Here is a 23,045-nt window from a genome sequence, read left to right as displayed (position 1 = left end):
GCGTGGACCGGAGTCTCCGCAGGAACGGGACTGGTGCTGCGTTCATGGGCCCCTTGTCACGCTTCCTTTCTCCAGAGGTGGCAGAAGTACCAGAGTGTAGAAATACTCTGTTACAAGTAAAAATCTTGCATTCAAAATGGTACGAAAAAGCATTGTGTTATCTCCTTCAGGGATAAATAGTGACTTAACAGACATTTATATAAATGAGAACCTTTTGAGATTTTCACTTAAAAACAGATTATATTAGAAAATTAATCAACAAAATAGAGTGAGAAAAAATAGAGACAAATAGGAGATGGTGTTTATAAAATAGTGCTATTAAAGTGCAGTAGGCTAAAAAGGTGCCTCAAATGTGATTAATGGACAACAACTGTAAATAAAATGTTCTCAGGTCAACACAGTATGTTTCAGTTTAAAAAAGTCCATGTCAGGCCATTGTACCTTTTAAAAAATAATCAGAAGTCGTTGGGACGAATTAAATCTATGTATTTAAAAAAAATTAAATCAATGTAACAGCCTATGTTTCATGTGGAGTCTGTTCAGTATAATTGTAATACTTGTATTTCTCTTTGTTAATTCTGAATAAATAAATATAAACAATTGGTATTGATTATCTTCCCTGAACACCACACGCGGGCACCTCAGCCGATAGGCTGCAGTTCATGACGTCACACAGGAAACTAGAGCTTCACTTCAGTACCTCAAGATTTAACATCCACTCTGTAGCAGTATTACAAAATGCAGGCTTATTACTGTCTTTCACTCTCGAGTCTTTCCTGGTATGCGGATCTGTATACATTCAAATGGCTGCAAATTAGTCATTTAATGAAACTTAAATATATAAAACGTTAAATTGATGAATCACAAGTTACTGAAAGACGCAAAAAAAAGTATTCGGGGATGACAGTTCATTATATGTTATTCCTGCAATTTGGGCTCTTCAAATGCAGCATTAATTGACAGGTTTGGTGTAATATCAACACATATTTCAGCTGTTTTCAGCAGATAAGCGTCCCCCTAATCCCATCCCAGGAACATGTGGTGTCTGCACTGGAGCTGGTTTGCTCGGCTTTGAATTTTTTTTCTTTCCTTTTTTATCTCTACCCTCTGTTTATAAACATGGAAAGAACAAGATGGTTGAAAAACGTGGATAATGGATCTGTAGTAGCAGGAGCACATGGTCAATAAATTAACACAATATAAAATAGCATCCACACGAGTGCGCTGTTGTTTTTATTCCAGGCATTTCTTTTGATTGTTTTAGCTTGACATTTTACCAAGGAACCTATGAAGTTTATCATAATCTATAATAATACATGACGAAACGTTTGTTAATTTATTTTGGATAGTTAATCTAAATCTGTTCTTCAGAAACTTAAGTTATGAAATAAATGTTGTGGAGTAAAAGAAGTATAATGTATCAGGAAATGTAGCTAAAATTGTACTTAACTACAGTAATTGAGTAAATCCACTGGTTATGACAACATTATCACAGTGGTCCACTTTATGCTTTTTATTACTGAAATATCTGATTAACTTATTTCCTGGCTGATATCTGATTAATATCAGATATTAATAATTAATTATTATTATTATTAATTAATAATAATAATTAATGAAATATCTGATTAACTCACTTCCTGGCTGATATCTGAACAAACTCTATTTACTTTTGTATTTTAGTCCCATGTTTTACACAGGGTGAAAACAAAAACATGAACTCCTGCAAAGTGTAATGAAACCTGTGCAATTAGCCTGCAATACATTTCAGTAATCACCTCTGTTATCAGAGAAGTGTTGATTTAGCTGTACTATTTAGCAATTAGACATGGTGCTGTTGTTTGGGATCAAAGTCTATCGTAAGTTGTCTTACCTACTGGAAAAATTACCCTCATATAAAACAATGACCCTCATATAAAACATATTTATTTTAAGTATCAACATGTACTGTCCTGCTTCTGTTGTTCAGACACATCTGTTGCCCCTGTACGTTGCATGCTGCTCTGACAGTGTAAATCACATTTAAAAATGAGAGTGCATATGAGAAAAAAATCCATTTATTTTATCGTTAACACAGGCTTTACAAATTATCCATTTGTGAAACAATGTATTTTGACATTAAAGCTTTGACAGGAAAAAAAGAAGTAACTGATACAATTGCACACACAACTGTACTTTTACCTGTAAATGTAAAATGTAAGTAATTATTTACAATAGGTCTGTATGCATAAAAGCTCAAATGATTAACCTTTATATTCTTGTTTTTTCAGTTTAAGGGTTAAGAACGTGCCTCCAGCTTCAGCTGAATTGGACGTTTTGGCATCAGCAGACCCTGGATGTCCATCTCCAAGGGTATCTGGCAGGAAATGATGCGCAAAGAGAAAGAGAAGTGTGAACAAAGTCAACAATGCACAACTAAACAAACATCCGGCAGCATTACAGAAGGTAGTAACCTCATTTAAGGAACTGGCAGCTTATTGAGTGTGTTATTTTAACATTACAGCAAAAACAGCAGTAACTCTCCGGCCCAGTGATGAACAGTGTCACCTGTACCTTTGTACAGAGTGTCAGGTTAATGGCTTTTGATCTTTGGACAGACCTACATGCACAAAAATCATGATTGGTTGGCTATCCTAGGTGTCATATAACTCTTGTTTTCCAAAATAAACTAGCAGTATCTTGATCGTAAGGATATGGTACTGGATCAAACTGCACCATGAAATAGATTACGTATTCACCATCAGAGATGGGGTTGTTACTAAAAAAATGTAATATATATTACACTACTTCGTTACTCTCTACATAAAGTAACTCGTTACTTTACTCGCAGGGCCGGTGTCGGTACCATATGTGTTCGGGGTACCATATGTGTTCGGAGGCCGTCTCTTACCAATGACGTCACGCATTGTACGCATTGTGATTGGCTGTACGGTAATTTACCCAGGGGGGGCAAATCACATCTACAGATCATGACGAACCGAATTGAAGTATTCCTATACTCCTAGCGTGTGAAAATGTTTGTGAAAAACATGTAAAAAAAACGTGAAAACGGAGCAATGGCTGTACGCCATTGGCTGTACGGCAACTCAAGAGGACCATCATACACGGTCAAATTCCGAACATTTAAACACAGCCTACACTTCATTCTTTACTTTGTCCGTTATTAGTAGAAGATATAACTTTTTTCTCCGTGATGTTGGTTCCATAGCAACAACTTCAAACAGGAAGTTAACCTAAATTACATTTAAGACACTGCAACGAAAAGTAACAAAAACAATGTAAAATCCTTTTCCGTTTCACAGAACACAAATTGGGTTATGTGACGACCCCTCCCCCCCTTCTGCCTGGCTGTGCTCCCTGCCTTGCTGTCCTCTGGCAGGTACTGGGAGTGTCGTCTTGTTTGTGCCCGCCCATCTAAAGGCGGAGCCACAAGAAGGTAGGTTGCCCAGCTGCAAGGATCACTCTCTGATTCAGATCCTGGCATGCTGCAGCAACCTCAGCCTACAGCCTGTGTTAGGTTTGATGCACCCTCCAACATGCTACAACACCCTTCCACACACCCACTGCTCACACTACTGACAGTCTGATTCTTACGTACACTATTCATCAGAGGTGTTTTTCTATAACCTGTTAAATAAACAGACATTTGGCATTTAACTCTGTGTGGCCTCCCGATTTGTTCCAGCCTTCAGGCAGGTTGTAACAGTTATTTACATAATTATGTTTACACTGTCGATCGTTATTTTTGGGGGACACACGACACATCAAATCACATCTACAGATCAAGACGACGCGAATGAAAGTACTCCTAGCGTGTGAAAATGTTTGTGAATAACGTGTGCAAAGTCTCCGAAAACGGAGCAGTGGCTGCGATGCTAGCTTTGCGGCGGTTAGCATTTTCAATGGCAATATACATTGAAACATCATGTTGCACAATCACAATGCGTGACGTCACTGGTAAGAGACGGACCCCGAACACATATGGTACCCATGGATGTATAGATGGTACCCGTACCCCGAACACATATGGTACCGACACCGGCCCGCTCCTCCCTACGGGCATATCATGCAGACTGCTAAAGTTTCAAATCTTCTCTTTAGTTCAGTTTCCATTGTCGCATAAGAGATAAGTCTGATCCAGATAGCTCCTGAATGTTTTCCTATCTGACCATGGCTGTCCTCTGTCTCCTGCCATCTGTATTTTGCGCAGTATATCTCTGCTCACGCTGTTGCGTCGGCGTGTTCTCCTGCATCTTGGCCATGTGTCGCACTGACTGGAACACACCGCAAAGACTTCAGCCGAGCACGTACGAACTGCGCATGCGTGAGTGGCAATAACTCCTTACCAGCAGGCGGCGGTAGTGTGTATTCGTCATTCAAAACAGGCAACAACCGGAAGACAGAGAAGAAAAACTGACTCCGTGATATAAGAGCACGGTTGTGTGCAAATTATGCAAAAAGGAATTCGCATATCACCGCAGCACATCAAGCCTCAAGTATCACCTCAATGCAAAACATATAGCAGCTAGCGTGGACGTTAGCCTCTTTTATCGCGTTCACACAAAAAAGAGCCGGTACTAAAATTAGTTCATGAGAACCTTTTTACCTCCCCCACGAAAGTCCTGCTAGAGAGCAGAAGAGCTGCTAGAGAGCAGGGACTTTCGTACGGCTCTCTTGTGAGAAAAGAGCTATATTTCTGATTGGCTGGGCGGATTGCAAACCACGCCCCGTAAACTCCCAAAAAGTTTTGTGAAGCCGCCATTTTATTATCCTCGCATTAGCAATTATTAGCATTAGGCCCAGCGCAGAAACGCAGAGAGACTAACTTATGGCAACACAAATAAAACATGGGAGCGGTGGAGATGAGGAGGTGTTGGCGTTCTGGCGATTTTACTCGGAAGGCTGCTGGGACTACAAATAGCGTGTGCGGTAGCTTCACCTTAGCATGTGTTCTTTGCAGGTGTTTGTTGAGGTTTGACGTGGTGTTTACAGCAGTGGATAACAGCTTCTGGCCTGGGCATAGTTTACACCTCAGTCACATTCCTATTCTTCGGACGAACTCAAAATCATGGGCATACCTCCACCCCTCGAAAGTTATGACACATGATGGGTCATGTTTATGCAGTACTGCACGTGGAGATGTGGACGCGCAAATCGCGCAGATTACGTTATAAACCTGCGGCGGAAACCCCTCTTGTCTGTCAGTGTGATTATGACTGATTTGAGTAAGTAACGAAGTAACGCGTGTCGGCGCAATTTTAGTAACTGTAGTGTGATTACTGAATTATAAAAGTAGCGCGTTACACTACCCCGTTACCGACAAAAGTAATATTATTACTTTGTAACGCGTTACACCCAACTGTTCACCATAATCAAATCAAGTTTTATTTATATAGCACATATATGTACAGCACTTTGGCTCGACCAAAAATCGTTTATAAATGTGCTATATAAATAAAACTTGATTTGATTTGAATAAAATACAATCATTTACAACAGAAATATATTTTTTTTTAAACACAGGGAATAGTCAGGTGTCATACTCAGCTTTGACTAGAAATAAGCAATTACAAGCAGTGTTAAGATTTAAAAAAAAATCGGTGGTCTCACCTCAGTCTCCTTACACACAGAGAAGCTGTACCTCTGCAGGATCTCCACCAATGCTAGTCTCATCATCACCAGAGCAAATCGCATCCCGATGCAGTTCCTGGGTCCTGCCCCGAAAGGCATGTATGTGTACGGATCAATATTCCCCTTGTTTTCCTTGCTGAACCTGGGGACACACAATGTAGAGTTATATTTGTATTTATTCATGTTAGCAAACTATGGATAAGCTTAAAATGGGAATAATTTGGGTAAAACTGTGAGCTGGATTTGGGGCCTGTTGACATGTGTTTTTGAGGACAAAGGAAGATGGGGGAAGGTGAGAGCATGTCCTGATTTGCATTCAACTTAGAACAAGCTACAGTGGTTGTGATATTAAGAGGTCCCTTGGGTTTCTCTGGTGGTTATCAATAGTAGCAGTTAAGTGAATACTGTTCAAACAATACCTGTGTTTGTGTTTTATATTGATTTCTCTGTTTTATCCTTTCATAAATGTAAGGACTACAAATGGCTATAAACATTCTGGGCTGGTTGGAGTAAACAGGGTTGTATTGCTCTGTGGGGGAGGTGTAGGTATGCAGGACTTGAGACCTTTTGTTGTAAAGTGAGCCTGTTTGGTTTCCTGCTGGCCAGCGTTGCGTCTCCCAATGAGATGACCTGAAAAGATGACCAGCTGACCTAACACCAAACCCCTCCTTCTTACTCTGGTATATATCCGGTGGATCCCTGGCGTTCGCTCTTCTTCACATGCTGCCCTCGGGTGAAAGTAGCTCTGCAGTATGCGAACCAGTGCAGGAGTAAGCCGGCATTACTCCTTAAGCATTACAATATAACTGTAATATATCATGTTGTATTGTAATGATTGTATTGCATTGTCATATTGCCATTAAAGTAGATTATTGTTAACGGTTACTTTGTAGATATGGATTCCTTCCTGTATTATAACCAGCTTCATAGGAACGCGCGGAGATTTGAAAAGCGGATCAGATATCCCTCCAAATCTCCAACAACAAGCACACACAAACGTAAACATGTACACACACACACACAAATGTAAACATGTCTGAACATGTACACACACACACAAGGCAATGACCTGCAGAGCTTAGGTTCTTTTTGTGGTTGTTTTGGTTAACCTTAACATATAGATATATACAGTATATTAACCTCTCAGGTTTGAACTCTTCTGGCTCGGGCCACAGATCAGGGTCCCTGTGAAGGGTCCATGTGGGTACAATCACTACCATATCTTTGGGAATCACAAGGCCATTTATCTCCACAGTCGCCTTGGCCACACGCTCCAGACGTGGGGCAATTGGGTACAATCGGAGCGACTCGTTGATGACGCCGTCTAGATACTCCATCTCCATCAGAGCCTGGTACTCAACAGGACCCTTCAAACACAAAGACACATATATACATAAAAAGACCACGACTCAATTATATCAAGGACATTTTGGACCACAAGAACACTAGAGGGAAACAATAACGGTTAATAACTGAGGCTAAATAACACTGCTCTCCTTTATAAGGAATGGGAACCATATCCATAACCACCTATAGGTTTAGCTAGCTAGCTGGCTAATAACACTTTAATGATGCTCTGGTTACAGAAAAGTGACTTCCCCATAACAACCATTGCTATTTTATTTTGTATTAGTCAAATGAGAAGGAAAAAAGTTCAATATAGATCTGTTCTGTTAATTTATTTTCCTATAGGCAGCACTCTGGTAAATACAAGTTACAGACTGCAGCTGGTCAGCTTAGCTAAACCAAAAGGAGGAGACAAGTGGGAAACCGCTTACCTGACAAAAGGTTAAAAATCTGCCTAGAATCTCTTCTGATGGTTACTAATACTTTCGACCTTGTTTGATTAAATCAAACAGATCCAAAATAACAAGTTGCTATTTTACAGTGGCAAGCTGTATCCAGTTTCTAATCATATGCTGTAATAACACACCTGGAGAATTATCACTTAACTCAGCAGCTTTACTGGGTTTGTCTTCTTTTTGGTTATAGCATAGCCGACAGATACGTTTAGCTAAGTATGCGCTTATAGATCCTTAAGAGTTGGTGGAAATGTTATCTTATCTAGCTGCCAAAAGCCAATGAAACAGCTTTACATTAATTATATTGAGACCCACGTGCTATACTTCCAATATTGTCCTCCCCCCACCCACTTATACCACACCTTGTTAGGGAAAGTGGAGTCCACCTCCTCTTGCAGCCGTTTCATGATATGAGGGTTTATCGCCAGATTATAAGCCAAGAAACTGAGAGAGCTGCTGCTTGTTTCATAGCCAGCAAACAGGAAAATCATTGCTTGAGAGAGGATCTCATGATCGCTTAAACCTGGGGCGATAGCAAAGAGATATTATTAAGATTTGTTTTAAGTTGTGCTTTAATGTGTGTACTGTATGTGGCTGTGTGTGTCACCTTTGTCCTTTTCCACTTTACTGGAATCATGGGTTTTCTGGGAGTCAATCATCAGCTGAAGGAAATCCACTCGACTCTAAAAGAAGACAAAATAATAGCTTTGATTATATTTGTGATAACACTATATACACATATATGTATACACACATGCACAGACAGGCATACCTTTTGCTTGCTTTGCTCTCGACCAGTCTTGATCTTCTGCAGTGCAGCGTAAAAGAAATCAGTGACCGAAGCAGGGAAAAATGCATAATTCAACTTCTCAAAAATAGGACCCATGAAGGGAAAAAAAGCTGTTCAAGGACAAAGGAAGGACACTGGTTGTATTTACTGTAAATATTCGACAGGTGAAGGACACAATTATGAATAGCTGCATTTAATAGAAGCAACATTTATTATTTACCAACAAGGAGGAAGACAGGGTTAAAAAAATCAAACTTCAGCATCTTCTTGATGTTTGTGACAAAAGGGTCTGAGGGGTTGTTGAGTGAGTCAATGTCGACACTGAAGGCTGTGCTGGTCACTACATCCATACTGTAGGGTCCAAAGAACCTAAGGAGCAAACAAACACATTAGAGATGACCTTATCCTTTCAGGCCTAAACAGACATGTATTGCAATAAACGTATACAGTATGTATTGAATTTGTTGTATTTAGTGTCCTTACTCCTTCATCTCTAAGGGCTCATCCTTGTCTGCCTTCTTCTTCATGCTGCTGAGCAGGTTAGCAGAGTGGTGCTTCATTATGCTAAACATCTGTGGTACAGACAGGGAAATATTGAACGTGCTTACTTAAAAACTGAAAAGTAGAACACACATCACAATACACAAAGAGTTTCTGCTGTTTTGGTTTAAAAAGCAGTTGCAGAATAAGTCTGACTGGCCACAAGGTGATAAAAGGAAAATGAACATTTCAGTTACACATAACCATTTTCTTATTTTTCTCTTTGTTCTTTGTTTTGTCAAATGCATAGTACTTTCTCCTCTTTAGGCCTTTAAGAAACCCCAGAGCAATCCAAGGAGCAACAACACTTTTTGGTTGAACTAATGATTAGGTAAGTTTAACATGCAATAAAGGGAGATGGGGCTGTACCTCCTTCAGTCTCCCTGAGGTGAAGGAGGGAGAGAGAACGCTGCGGATCCTCCTCCACTGATCGTCCTCAGCGATTGACACAGCATCGTAAAGCTCCCCGTTCAGATGGAAGTTCTGCAACAGAGTTATACGAAACATGCCACAGATAAGAGTTCAAGTAACACAATGACTTATCAAATGTGTTTTAGTTTAGCTTACTCTGCGATTGGTGAAGAGAGAGTAACACTCCTTTATCAGAACAGTTTTGATCATGGCCGGATCTGTGATGCACAGCACGGGCTGACGGCCATCAAATATGCTAAATATGACAAGTGAACAGAATATGAATAGATACAAAAAACCTACCAGGTGAGATTTCGATACAGTCAGAGGCAAAGCTTCTTTGTAAAACAGATATACAATAATACTACAAACAGAAAAAGCATATTTTATATTTTTATATAGACAAAGGACAACAATCAGATAATGCAGGAATGAAAAACCTGAAATGATTCATTACTTCTGCCTTTTCTCCAGGATGAGTGGGGGTACAATTACATTACATTCAAGATTTTAACATGACACCAATAACTTAATTAGCACATAATACACAATACACGCACTGTCCATCAGGCAGACTTACCCCCATGTTTTTCCATATTTCTTGAAGCAATTCTCGTCAAAGACAGTGAATCCCTGACAAAAAAAAGATTATGAATTAAACACCTTTCTTCTGTCCACTTCAATGCGTTGGAGATATCTGTAGCATGAATACAAATGTTTAAATATGGAAATCATTAACATAAGTAGTGTTAATCCTGAAGGATATATCAACAAAAACAAGAGTTGCAACACAGTGCATGTTAAAATGATCAATCATTGAATCATCCGTTTCAACAACTTCATTTCAGACTTCCGACAAAATAAAATATGTTTAAACACTGATGGATTACCGAATGTCAAATAAATGGGAAAAGGAACACTTTCATAATCAGATTTTAATAACACAAGTAAAATACTTTATTTCCATCTTAGAAATTGAACACTGATACGTTTATAACAATTGCATTTGTCGTTTATCCCATGAGAAAATGTTGAAACCATTAAAAACTGAATGACACACTATGCATGATGTAATCAGAGATTTAAACTCCACAACCATGCTGCACCCATTACACACATGCTAACCTTGTGGAAGTTTTAGGGTGCGTTCACACCTGCCTTGTATAGTCCGGTTGAATCGAACCCTGGTGCGTTTAGCCGCTTGGTGCGGTTCATTTGGGTCGGTGTGAACACAATCTGAGACCTCTTAAGTGAACTAAACAACCGGACTCTGGTCCGCTAAAATAGGTGGTCTCGGAGAGCTTGCTAGTGAACTCTGGAGCGGTTCATTGCTGGTGTGAACGCAATCCGCACCAAAACATAGGAAGCGTATTTACGTGTCACAAGAACGCGGATATCTTCAAAATCTTTAGCGAAAGACTCTTTCAAGACATCCGCGGTTGTTTAGTTAAGTAAAAATTCTCCGTCAACTAGGCCTACATAAAAGTAATGAATGAATGTTTATTTATATAGCCCAATATCACAAATGTTACACTTGTCTCAGAGGACTTCACAGTTTGTACATAATATCAGTATGACAATACGACACCCTCTGTCCTTAGACCCTCACATCGTGCAAGGAAAAACTTCCGAAGAAAACCCACAGTTTAAAGTAAGGGAAAATGGGAGAAACCTCAGGGAGAGCAACAGAGGAGGGATCCCTCTCCCAGGACGGACAGACGTGCAATAGATGCCGTGTGTAAATTGAAAAGATAATACATTTGCAACATAGGTAGTCCAAATGTTTGGAAATGCATGTGTCAGTAAGAACACCTGTCGTCGGTGAAACGCCCCTCCTTACTGCAGAACGTCTCTCATTGTGTATGTGCTATAATGTTTTTTAACGGACGTTGTCTGATTATATAATCATATGCGCGGGCCGCTAGTGTCTGTTGATCTCCAGATTAACAGCAGCATGAGAATAACCTGCCGAAAGTGTTGATGCTCCATGGCGGAGGCTCCGGTAGAAATTGCCGGGATTTGCGTTTTTACCATAGAGGTTTTTACCCCCTTATTTAATGTCTGACCAATGGTTGAACAGCATTTCCGTGCACATGACTTGTGTTTCAAGTTTATAGTCCGTTTGAGTTTTGCCCGTGTGAACGCAAACCGAACCTTCTGAAAAATGAAACAATGTAACAAACTGTGGTCTGGTGCGCACCAGAGAGCGGACTATTAGGTGAATGCACCCTAAATGACTTTATCAGTATGCAAAGTGTAGATATCATCAAGGCATAACATACCAGTTTCACTCAGTATAATGCATACACTTTTACAGATACATGTAAGTCACTTTTACACATAATCACTTTGAATTATATTTGTAAGGTGCACACTACTGTGTATCCTGCTTAGCCTGCACACTTTGGTATTAATCGATTGAGTATTGATTTTGAAAAGTTATGTTGACCAACCTTTTTATATGCCAACATGGTCCCAAAAAAAGGGATTGGTGTTGGACCAGGGACGCCCATGTTCTTAAATGTAGCAAATGGCCAGCAGACATACCTGGAAAACAAAATAACAGAACAGTTAAACAAACAAACAAACAAACAAACACACAGCATACATACCTCGGACAAATATTTTTCAAACACTCACACAACGGTCAGTGTGATGAAAGCCACCAGGAGGGTCCATGTCTCAGTGGAAAAATAAAAGCCCATCTCTGCGTGTTTTTTCTTTTTTGTCAATGGCAGCACAAGCTCCACTAACGCCCAAAATCACGGACCAAAGGCTTTTATGTCGTGCTGCACATTCGTGTTATTCAGGTTGCGTGACCAAGGGGGCGTGTGTGAGAGCTGAACCAATGACATACACGCACTGTTATGTGAATCATTAACAGAAAGAAAATAAACACCATTATTAAATAACAGGTATTATTATCTCTGTCGTCTGTGACGCAGCTATTTTAGGGCTCTAATAATTGTATTGCTTGTGTTACAGAAGCAATACAACCAAGCCATTAAAGACACAGGAAATTGTCTTTGACAACCAAGCCATTAAAGACATTATTTCCTTTATGTATCTAAACAAACGTACTGTGATATGTTTGTGACAGTCAAATTACTTTAATTATAAATATAAATGTGCAATCTGATAACACAAAGACAAGTCCAGGCATATACTCAGGTGTGCAGGGACGCAGGAGGGGGGTGCTGAGAGGGCTGCAGCACCCCCATCTGTTGGCGGAGAGTTGTAACTGCAACGCCAAAAAGTTCACTAAACAAATCAATACAAAAGTTTTATTTATTTTTGAGTTAGCATTTTAGTGTAAGCAGTCTATAAAAAGCTTCACTATATAAGAGAAAGTGATAATGCAGTGTGCTTCTTCTGTTGCTCTGCTATAGAAAAGAAGCTTGTCAGTGCAGACAAGATCAGGGGTGCGAGTTTTGTGAAAGCAGGGTTTAACAACTGGCGAAAGGCAGGGGAAACATTTAGGGAGCATGAGAAGTCCCATCAACACACAGGCCGTCCACAAACTGGCAGCATTAAAACAAACACCGATGAATGCACTGCTCTCACAAGCTGTTGCTAAAGACCAAATGACTGCATTTAATATGACGTTATTATACAGGACCGCCCAGTGGCATCGCCTGGCTAAAGCCCCAAATGTTTTTCTCTGTAGCCCCGGACAATTCTCCCTCAATATAATACATTAACCATGTTTTACCAGAACCTCATCATGATAGGACGGCAGGAATGTAATTTCCCGTGTTCAGTGAATGCAACAGAGGCAAGACACCAGACCAACCAGGGAGTTGAATGGAAATAAACATCTGTCTTATTGGCTGACAGGTCTATCCTGTGAGCTGTGACAATGTTTAAACTGTCAGTCGGACTCAGAGTTTTTGAAGATGGACATAAGATTTTTTGTTCTTAAAAAAGACGACAGAGATATTAAATAAACACTTTGTCATACAATCTAAATGTAATGTTGTTAGCGTTACCTGGTGATTTAAAAGAAAGCTCTCTGGAAAATGTTGACTTACTGTTCGACATGAAGCTAGAAGCTACCTCACAGTACACAGTACACAGTTGATCCTGAGTCCTGTCAGTTAAAGTGTTTCATAGTTAGCTTAGCTAAGCATCAACCTAGCACTGAAATATATGGATGTTATGTGACAGCAGTGGCGTAGCTGTGGGTGGGCCTGGGCCTGGGCCCACCCACATGCACGTCTGGCCCACCCACAGCCAATCAGCGCATCATAGCGCAGAGCCGGGAAGCCCAGAAGGAAGTGCCACAAACTGCAGTTCATCTAGTGGCCGACAGGGGATGGATGCAAAAAGGAGCAATTCCCATAGACCCCCATGTTAAAATGCCCAATTTTACAGCAAAAATAAACATGTTTCTAGCCTGGATCCAATAAAACTTATTCTGGATATAGTTAGATTCCACCTTCATGACAATGGAATAGGGAGTGCATTTTTTTACCGTGAGTTTTTATAGTAAGTAAAGTAACTTTTGCCGTGAGTGACTGAGCGAGGGGGCGGGGCAGTTTACACACACGCAGCTGCTACATGCAGCAACACACACACACACCGAGGAGATGGCGGAGAGAACGCGCTCCGAGGTGTGGTTAAACTATAGCCGTGTCGATGTGGACAATACTCGTTACCAAAAGTGGAATACGAGTTTAGCATGTAAGGGCGGTAACACGAGCAATTTGTCTAAACATTTAGCAAAAGTGCTCCACATTCAGACGGAGGAATGCACCGGGTTCGACTGTCTTTCTAGTAGCTCTGTAGCCCCACGAGTAACTTTTCCACGTCAGGTATGTTATGTATGCTAGCAGCAACACACGGAGTTAACTACATTATACAAACATGGGTTAATGATTAGAGGTAACTGAGTTATTTATTTTGTTAAAGTTTCAGCTATTCTGTTTACAGTTCTGTCATCAGATTATTTAATACGATTTGTTAAAACATTGTTGTTTCTTTTGATGTGAAATATTATGTATTTAATTGAAATAAAAAGCAATGTTAGTTTTGTTCACAATTTTTTTTAGTTAGTTTACCTTGTTTTTTTCTCCAAAAGAACCGATAAAAGTAATGTTAAAGGACCGGATCGATAAGACAGACATACTTTATTGTCATTTCAACAAGACACAGAGTGTAGGCCTACTATTAAAACGAAATTTCGTTGTACTGGCTTACAGGAACAGGACAATATAAAAACTTGCTAAAATTGTACATATAAATAAATAATAGTGACGTGGTGCTGATAAAATTAAAGACAAAGTGTGTGTTTAAAATATAAAGACTAAATAAAATAGACATACTATATAGAAAATATGTGCGCTTTACACAGCGTAATGTAATCTCTGTGTCACTGGTCTACTTGCTGTTCAGCAGTCTGATGGCATGGGGGAAAAAGCCATTACAGAATCTGACTGTTCTGCTCTTAATGCTGCAGAACCTCTTGCCGGAGTGCAGCAGGGAGAACAGAGCATGGTGAGGATGAGTGGGGTCTTTAAACATGTTCTGGGCTTTTGTCAGGGAGCGTTTCTGAGCGGTGTCTCTGATGGGAGGGAGAGAAACTCCGATGATCTTCTCTGCTGTCCTGACCACTCTCTGCAGAGACTTCCAGTCTTTGGCGTTGCAGTCTCTCGACCAGATGGAGATGCCGCTGGTCAGCACGCTCTCTATGGTTCCTCTGTAGAACGTGGTGAGGATGGGAGGGGGGAGCTGTGCAGGAAGTGTAGGCGCTGCTGTGCCTTCTTAAATAGTGATGTCGTGTGAGTGGACCAGGTCAGACTGCTTGTGATATGCAGCCCCAGGAACTTGGTGCTGTCTGTAGTCTTCACTGCTGTGCCGTTGATGTGGAGTGGTGGGTGACGGTGCTTTTTGTTCCTGAAGTCGACAATGATCTCTTTTGTTTTATCGACATTCAGGATCAGGTTGTTGGTGTTACACCAGTCTGTCAGATGTTTCACCTCCTCCCTGTAGGCCTGTTCGTTGTTGTCCCTGATGAGTCCCACCACTGTTGTATCGTCCGCGTACTTTATGATGTGGTTGGTACTGAACCTGGAGCATAAGCATAAGCGCTATCGATAAAAGTAGTAGTACCGTTGTGTACCCTATGTGGATGTCAGTTTTACACACATTCTGAGGCCGCCGTGCCTATGTTTTTTGTTTTCACTGCTAATTTATGCTTATGTTCTATTAGTGCATTCAAAAATCATTAATGAAGTTTCAGCTCAGACCCCACGCTTAATATGTCTCCCCCTGGCCCACCTACATTTCTCCAGGCCCACCCACACAATAATTCCTGGCTACGCCACTGTGTGACAGTATTTCTGAGAAAAAGTCAGCTGAAATGGTGGCATAGTTTCCACTGCTTTACGTGCTGACAGCATGTTTGAACGTATTTTCAGCAGTAAATGTGGCTGTTTGGCCACTAACGTTGCCATAACAACACCTGAATTTAAATGTGCAACCTCTTTTTGTGACAGATTTTTGCATGAATTTATAATTCTTCTGAATGATATTCCTATTGACAGCTAGTTTCTATGTGAACATTATGAGATGGACAGCCAGAGAGAATTAATGAAAAACAGTTATGAAATACTATATGATAGTAAAACAAGAATACAGTTTAAAAGGGGAGTGATTTGTAAAATATAAGAAAAAGTAAATCTGCTTACAGTTCTGTTTCAAATGGGTGTTGAGAGATGTATCCATAGATCTCTTAATTTTGCTCTCAAAGTGCACCAGATTGATGCTTTTAACTTCAATATTTAAACTAAAATGACATCGAGTGTGCTAATAAGTATGGAAAAATATGGGGGTGAGTCCATAAAGCCTTTTTTTTGTTAATTGCTTTTCAGTTTTAAAGTCCAATGCAAATAACATTGTTTGCTGTAGTGACAGCAGATATTCTCCTGCTATAGCAACAAGAGTTTAACAATGAATGCCCAACATTTAAATGTGTTTGTTTAAATATCTAGATCATACGAGTTCAGGAAGCCCGTGCTGGCAGTGATGGACCCCGACATGGTGAAAGCCATCATCGTGAAGGAGTGCTTCACCTACTTTACCAAGGTGAGGATATACATAACACTATATAGAAAATATAAAGGATTGCTGTAAATAAGACACTGAAGAGTGACACAATATCCTTTGATCATCAATTTTAGCAGACTAAAGCTGTCTTCAAATTGAAGTTGTTTGATTTTGAAATCAGTGAGGACATGAGGATTGGCAGGGGGGGGGGGGGAATGTCAACTTACCACTTTACAAAAAAAAGCAATTCTAATGGCTTTAATTGTGTTGTTAGACTACAGTGCATAGTTCAAAGTATATCTCTTATATGAACAAGATAACTGAGGGTAAATCAAACGAGTCCATCTCCTTGAGCACCTCTTTATTGGGGAACAGATTTCTTGCTTTTACAAAAAAATTATAGATATATCTCTGGGGTGTCCTCAGAAAATAAAAAAGATTGTTGTGGTGTGTTTCTAACAAACTTCAGAACTTTCGTCTGAATGGGGACCTTTATGACGCTATCTCTATTGTTGAGGACGACGAATGGAGACGGATTCGTCACATCCTCACTCCCTCTTTCACCTCTGGCCGTATAAAAGAAGTATGATTTTTGGATCTTCACAAGTTGTAAAAGTCATATTTTGAATGATTAAAAATGGAGGACGACTCTATAGTACCAATTCATCTCCACAGTATACTAACTTCACTCTCATTTTTACACTTTTTCCTTGGTCTCAGATGTTTAGCCTCATGAAACATCATTCCAGCAAACTCACAACCAGCCTGCAGTCCAAGGCGTGCGATAATGAAGTCATAACAGTAAAAGAGTGAGTAATGCGGTGAAATGTGAAATGGTTAAATGTGACAAGATGGTCACATGATAACCAAAGTGGCTGTATATTGTTGAGCTTAGGTGTTGTGTCCCTCTTTTTCCAGTATTCGTGCTAAGCTAAGTTAACAGCTGACAGGAGCTTAATTATTATCAAGTACATTATTTTCTATGTGGCAACTGGTTTCAACGGTTTCAACCAATAATCAATTATATCATTATTTGTATGTCCAGCTTCTTTGGAGCCTACAGTATGGATGTGATGGCCAGCTGTGCATTCAGTGTGGATGTGGACTCAATAAACAACCCCTCACATCCCCACATCAAACACGCCTCGAAGCTCTTTAAATTCAACCCACTTCTTTTCATCTTCCAAGGTATCCACTGCTTTTCAATGACACCTTTTAATTCTTTATGTTGATGTAAACAGCTATGTTCGTGACTAAGATCATAATAACTAACCCTCTTTCTCTTCTCAGGGTTTTTCCCTGTTCTTCTTCCTCTCATGGAGCGGCTTGGGGTCTCCTTGTTTCCAAAGTCTTCTACTCAATTCTTTAATACTCTTCTGGGGAAGGTCAGAGAAGAACGAGACAGGAGCTCACACCAGGTCTGGACAAAACGATAAAAAACTCCATTTTGTTTTTGTCTTTTAGAGCATTTCATCGTATTACAATAAACTTCGTCAATCAAGGGAGTTGATGAAAAATGACAGTAATACACCACATCTTCAGTACACACACATCTTTGACTCAGGATATTCCAACAACAACAACAACAACAAATGTTTACCATAGAAACCCAATCTGTGGATGGCGGATTGTCATGGTCCACTGTGCTGTCATACAACATACTATCAAACACATGTTGGAGAGCATGTATCTTTCCTGTTTTCAGAATGTAGATTTGCTTCAACATATGATCAACTCTCAGACTGCCAGTGAAGCCAAGAAAGAAAAGCAGAATAAAGGTATTACATTCACTCACCTGTATTCACACACCTGTATTCACACAAAAGGTTTTAAGGCCTCTTTTCCTCTTCATCCCTCTTCATGCATCTCGTCCACCCTGACAGGTCTCACTGATCATGAGATTGTTTCTCAAGCCACAATGTTTATGTTTGCTGGTTACGAGACGAGTGCCCTCACTCTCGTTGCCTTGGCCTACAGTTTGGCAAGAAATCCTGAAGTCATGAAACGCCTGCAAGAAGAGATAGATTCCACTTTCCCTAAAAAGGTAAAGCAGAGGTTTCTGGTACAGGAGTCATTCTCTGCACTTCATGTAATTGATTAAATTGAAGTTTTCAAAATCTCGAATTGTGTTTAGTGTAAGCATGATTTGTATCTCTGCAGGGTTCTGTCCAATATGAAGAGCTGATGCAGATGGAGTAGGCTACCTAGACAATGTCGTCAATGAGTGTCTGAGGTAAAGAGCTTTTTCTTATACTAGCTGTTCACAACATGCTAAGCATAAGAATTAAGTTAACATGCTAATGTTTAGCAATGTTACTACCATTATTATAGCTTGCTGACATGCTAATATTTGCTAATGAGCACTAAAAATGAAGAATAGCTGAGGTTGTCGGGAATCTCATTAGATTTACAGGCATTTGATCATGCACCAAATAATTAACACACATAACACAAATGTCCATATTATAATTATAAAAGAAAGTCAGAACCAACTTGTTCTTTTGAGTTGCTACCTTGCCATTGAAACAACATTGATGTATTTCAAGAATAGACATTTGGGTACAAGACAAGTCTGTAGATTTTCAAAATATTTAACACTGAAAAAAGACAGTCAGTAATCGTTTGACAATAGGCTCTACCCTCCAGCTGGACGTCTTGAACGGATTGCCAAAGAAACTGTAAAGATCAGTGGCATCACAATCCCTAAGGACATGCTCGTGATGGTCCCAGTCTACGCTCTGCACCGCGACCCCGAGCTGTGGCCCGAGCCCGAGGAGTTCCGACCCGACAGGTAGATGCCAGTGTTCCTGAGTGTGTACTATACATGTATGTATAAGGTGAAATGTGTATTGTAAATGTGTAGATATGTATACTTTAAGTGTCTTTCTCAATTAAATTACTTTATGTATAAATATTTCTTCACTTGAACGTGAATCTTGAGAAACTTCATTTGTACAATCCTGTGAAACATATGTGTGTAAAAGTTACATTTTCTTTTCTATGTTGCTTTTTATTCAAGATTCAGTAAACAGAACAAGCAGAGCATCAACCCGTACACCTACCTGCCATTTGGGCTCGGGCCGAGGAACTGCATAGGGATGCGTTTTGCTCTGGTTTTGATTAAACTGGCCATGGTGGAAGTTCTGCAGAACTACAGCTTCTCCGTCTGCGAGGAGACGGAGGTGGTTACTTTTTAAATGCTTACTACATGATTGCTCAATACACTTGACAAGTTGGATTTGCTGGCAGAGAGAGAGCACGTGTTTCAAATGTTGTATTTGTATTTCATAGATCCCTTTGATAATGGACCCAGATGGTCTGGTTGGACCTCTGAAACCGATCAAGCTCAAGCTGGTGATACGTTAAATCGCCTCAGGAAATGCCGACAACTAGAAGAGCTGAACTATCCTCTAAATCAAGGGTGCCCAACCAGTCGCTCGCGGGGAGATTCCCAGTCGATCGCGAGATGTGTCTAAAAATAGAACAACAATATTCAGTTTTATCGTTAATGTCCTATAACATAATCTTCCTGTGCCAGAATAATGCACTTGAACGCATCAAAGCTTTGTGATTGGCCGGCGTGACCCCATGTGTCGGGGCGTGGCTGGTGGGCAGTGGGCAGTGCACTAGTTCGCTAACGTTTAGGGGTGGGCGATACCACAAAATCTGGATTCGATCCGATACCAAGTATTTCAGGGCTTGTATCGCCGATACCGATATCGATACCGATACTTTTTTTTAATGAAAAGCGTCTTATGTACTTTCATATAGGGGAGAGCTGCATGACATGATTTTTGAACTGAAATCATCATAAATAGACTAAATCTGAATTCATTTTCATGAATAAAGACAGGACAGTTTTTATAGACAAATACACGTTTTACTTTTGCAAATTTAAAGTGCAAACATGAAAAATAACAATACAAAGTGGCCAAAGTAGCGAACTGTCTTCTTGCACACATCACAGTTCGCTAAGTTTTAATGGCCAGTTGTGAAATTGCTCCACACAACGCTGCTCTTTCTCTCAGCCATCATGCGCGTGTGTGTGTTGCACTCGCGAGTCGCTGGCTGCTGCTGTCCTGCCCTGCTGGCTGCTGTCAGTCAGCTTGATAATCGGCGTTCAGGCAGGGAGCCTCGAGGAGAAGAGGACAGCAGTGGAGAGAGAAGAAAAGAGCATATACTTGTGTTCGTCTGCACATAGTTTTTTGAAGAAATTGACGAGTAGAGGAGACGAGAAAAAAAGTATAACAGTATCGATCCTATTGGCTCTAGTATCGATATTTTGAAACGTAACGTAATATCGGAGGTATCGATATTTTGGGATCGATCCGCCCACCCCTACTAACGTTGTCCGTGTCAACACCAGGAGTGACAGTCCGCACACACACAAGACCGCAATTATGGCAGAAGCAAAACATATATAATTTTCACTCCGAGTGGGAGGATGATTATTTTTGTATCTATTCCAATTCAAAGTCCATCTGTCTCATCTTCAATGCGAGCGTGGCTTTATCGAAGAAGGGTAATTTAGGAGCGGCATTTCAAAACAGTGCACAAACGCTACGAGACGGAATTCCCTCCTAATTCTGCCCTACGCTCCCAAAAGGGGAGGGGCCTGAAAGGACAGCTAAATGCACAGCAGTCCATTTTCACCAGGCCCAACAACAAGAGCAAGGCTGCTACCAGAGCATCTTATCGTGTCAGTCACGTTCTTGAGAAACACATGAAGTCTTTCAAAGACGGCGAAGTTGTGAAAGAAGCATTCCTGGAGGCTGCCGATGCGTAATAAAAATAACAGTAGCATTTTCAACAGGTTTTTGATATGATAAAAACTCAAGTTATATACAGTTATTAATCAGCTGTAAGTTTGAGTTTGTTTGAACTTATTCATTTATAATTATTGTACAAAATGGTATAAGAATGCAAACTTAAATTGATTATAATCTATTATCAATTCAGGTTAAGAAACTAGTGTTGCTTGCATCCTATTTTAAAGGCATTTCTTTTTATAATCTACTAAAATGCAACAAAAAAAGGGTTTGATTCTATTAATTTTGTCTTTTTTATTGTGTAGCTTCAGATCTGAGTTGTCTTATTAGTAAGCCTAATTTATACTTTTGTAGCAACACTATTTTTATATAATGGCAAAGAAAGGGTTCAGAATATTTTCTTTTGTTCCTGTGTCATATGTGGCAGCACTGTTCAATGTTTCTTGAAAACATTACCCACTGTAGTATGTGACGTGTGAATAAACTCCAACTCTGTATCAACAACACTGTTGTGTAACTTCAGTTAAATACTTGTATGTGTGTAGATTAGAAAGAGGTAAGATAAAGGATCTGCAGTATTTTATGAAGTATTAATCGTACAAAGGTCAGTTTTATACAAGTAGAAGTGTGTATTTACCTGGCAGTAGGCTATCAGTAATGGCTACGCCTCTCTATTTGGACTGGTAGATCTCGGCAGACTGGCAACTTTAAAAGTAGCTCTCGGTTCAAAAAAGGTTGGGCACCCCTGCTCTAAATGTATCATTTAGTAATAAAAAATGCTGCTTAAAGTTTATAAAAATGTGTAATCTGATGTGACATTGTGATAGACCCTGACTTTAATAATTGAAGACGTTCATAAGTGATGGAAATGTTTGACAGGAAAAATATGTATTGTCGAAACACTAATTAATAACATTTTGTGTCATGATTACAAATCAAACTCAACCAGATTTGACAATGAAACTAAAAAGTAAAAAAATTGTAAACTCATAAAACAAAATGTCTGAAAAATGTCAAGGAGGCATAATGACACATTAACATGGATTTATTTTCTTATGTTATCTTATTGTTAAAATGCTTTTATCAAAGCTACATGCAGCTTAATCAATAAAAACTGGTGGTACCTTTGGGGGCTTTCTTGTGTTTTGGTCACATCTCTAGATAGATATAGCGGCTGATGTAAGATTTGTGAATCTTGATATGTTACATTTTGTTTAATCACCAGTGGATCCCAAGTCTAACGTATACTCATCTCTACTGTCACACATACAATTTTGATTTGATGTGTATGAAATTTGGGGGGAGGCCATATCACTCCATGTTTTTAAAATGCATAAAGTATCCGAACAACAAAGTAAAATTCCTAAAAATAAAAAAACACATGATGCAATACATTGCAATATCCCGTAAATACTCAAGTCAGTTGAATGACTACCACAAAGTCATCACCTCACCTTTCTGATGACTCAGTGGGCTTTTGTTAGTGGGTTTTCCTTATCCGAAGCAAGTTTTTCAAGAACCAATGTTTTTGTCAACTATCCAGATAGAGATTGTAATTTGTGATATTGGGTTATAAAAATATCATTGACGTGTTGTATTACACATTATATGGTTTGTCTAATATTGTATTGTCGGGGTTGGGGGAGCGTTTTGCAGCTCTGATGACCCCCTTTGGCTTGAGTTGTGCCTATTTAAATAGAGACTTCAAAACACTTTAAACCCTAACACATACAATTAGACAGGAGTGCAGCTTTTAATTAAATACCCAGATAGTGTTACTATGTTGAAACTGCAGATAAACACAAGCATGTGACCCGCCAGTCACATGGTCAAGGCTGCAGGTGTGTTACATTGGGTGAGAAGGTACCACGAGCTCCTACTAAGGGAGAGTGCACTGTTGGTTTGTTTAGTTGCATAACATACAAGAATCATGGCCATCTGAAGGACACCCTTTAACACCATGACTTCTGCTGCTCAAGAGAGATAACTACATACATTTCAAATATCTAACTAATAACTGCTGTATGTACAAAAAACTACTGATAGAAACTCTAC

General features: G+C 39.8%; 1 protein-coding gene and 1 pseudogene across 2 annotated transcripts; one reads left to right on the top strand and one right to left on the bottom strand.

The window, feature by feature from the left end:
- Window positions 1–2,041: 2,041 nt before the first annotated feature.
- On the bottom strand, window positions 2,042–11,967 carry LOC117556156 (cytochrome P450 3A40-like). Of its 2 annotated transcripts, none has more exons than XM_034231408.1 (13): window positions 11,815–11,967; window positions 11,628–11,721; window positions 9,755–9,807; window positions 9,331–9,430; window positions 9,133–9,246; window positions 8,707–8,795; window positions 8,444–8,592; window positions 8,206–8,333; window positions 8,041–8,116; window positions 7,796–7,956; window positions 6,772–6,998; window positions 5,611–5,773; window positions 2,042–2,356 (listed from the first exon to the last, which is right to left on the bottom strand). In XM_034231408.1, the coding sequence occupies exons 1-13, from the start codon at window positions 11,877–11,879 to the stop codon at window positions 2,279–2,281; spliced, it is 1,497 nt and encodes a 498-aa protein (XP_034087299.1). In that variant the 5' UTR covers window positions 11,880–11,967; the 3' UTR covers window positions 2,042–2,278. The 2 variants fall into 2 exon arrangements, with proteins under 2 accessions (XP_034087299.1, XP_034087300.1); XM_034231409.1 differs by having other exon boundaries at window positions 11,787–11,917.
- Window positions 11,968–12,877: 910 nt separating this feature from the next.
- On the top strand, window positions 12,878–22,118 carry LOC117556149 (annotated as a pseudogene).
- Window positions 22,119–23,045: the final 927 nt, after the last annotated feature.

Source organism: Gymnodraco acuticeps, unplaced genomic scaffold (assembly GCF_902827175.1).
Source record: "Gymnodraco acuticeps unplaced genomic scaffold, fGymAcu1.1, whole genome shotgun sequence".
Lineage (NCBI taxonomy): Eukaryota > Metazoa > Chordata > Actinopteri > Perciformes > Bathydraconidae > Gymnodraco > Gymnodraco acuticeps.
This window is presented reverse-complemented; position numbering and strand designations above follow the sequence as displayed.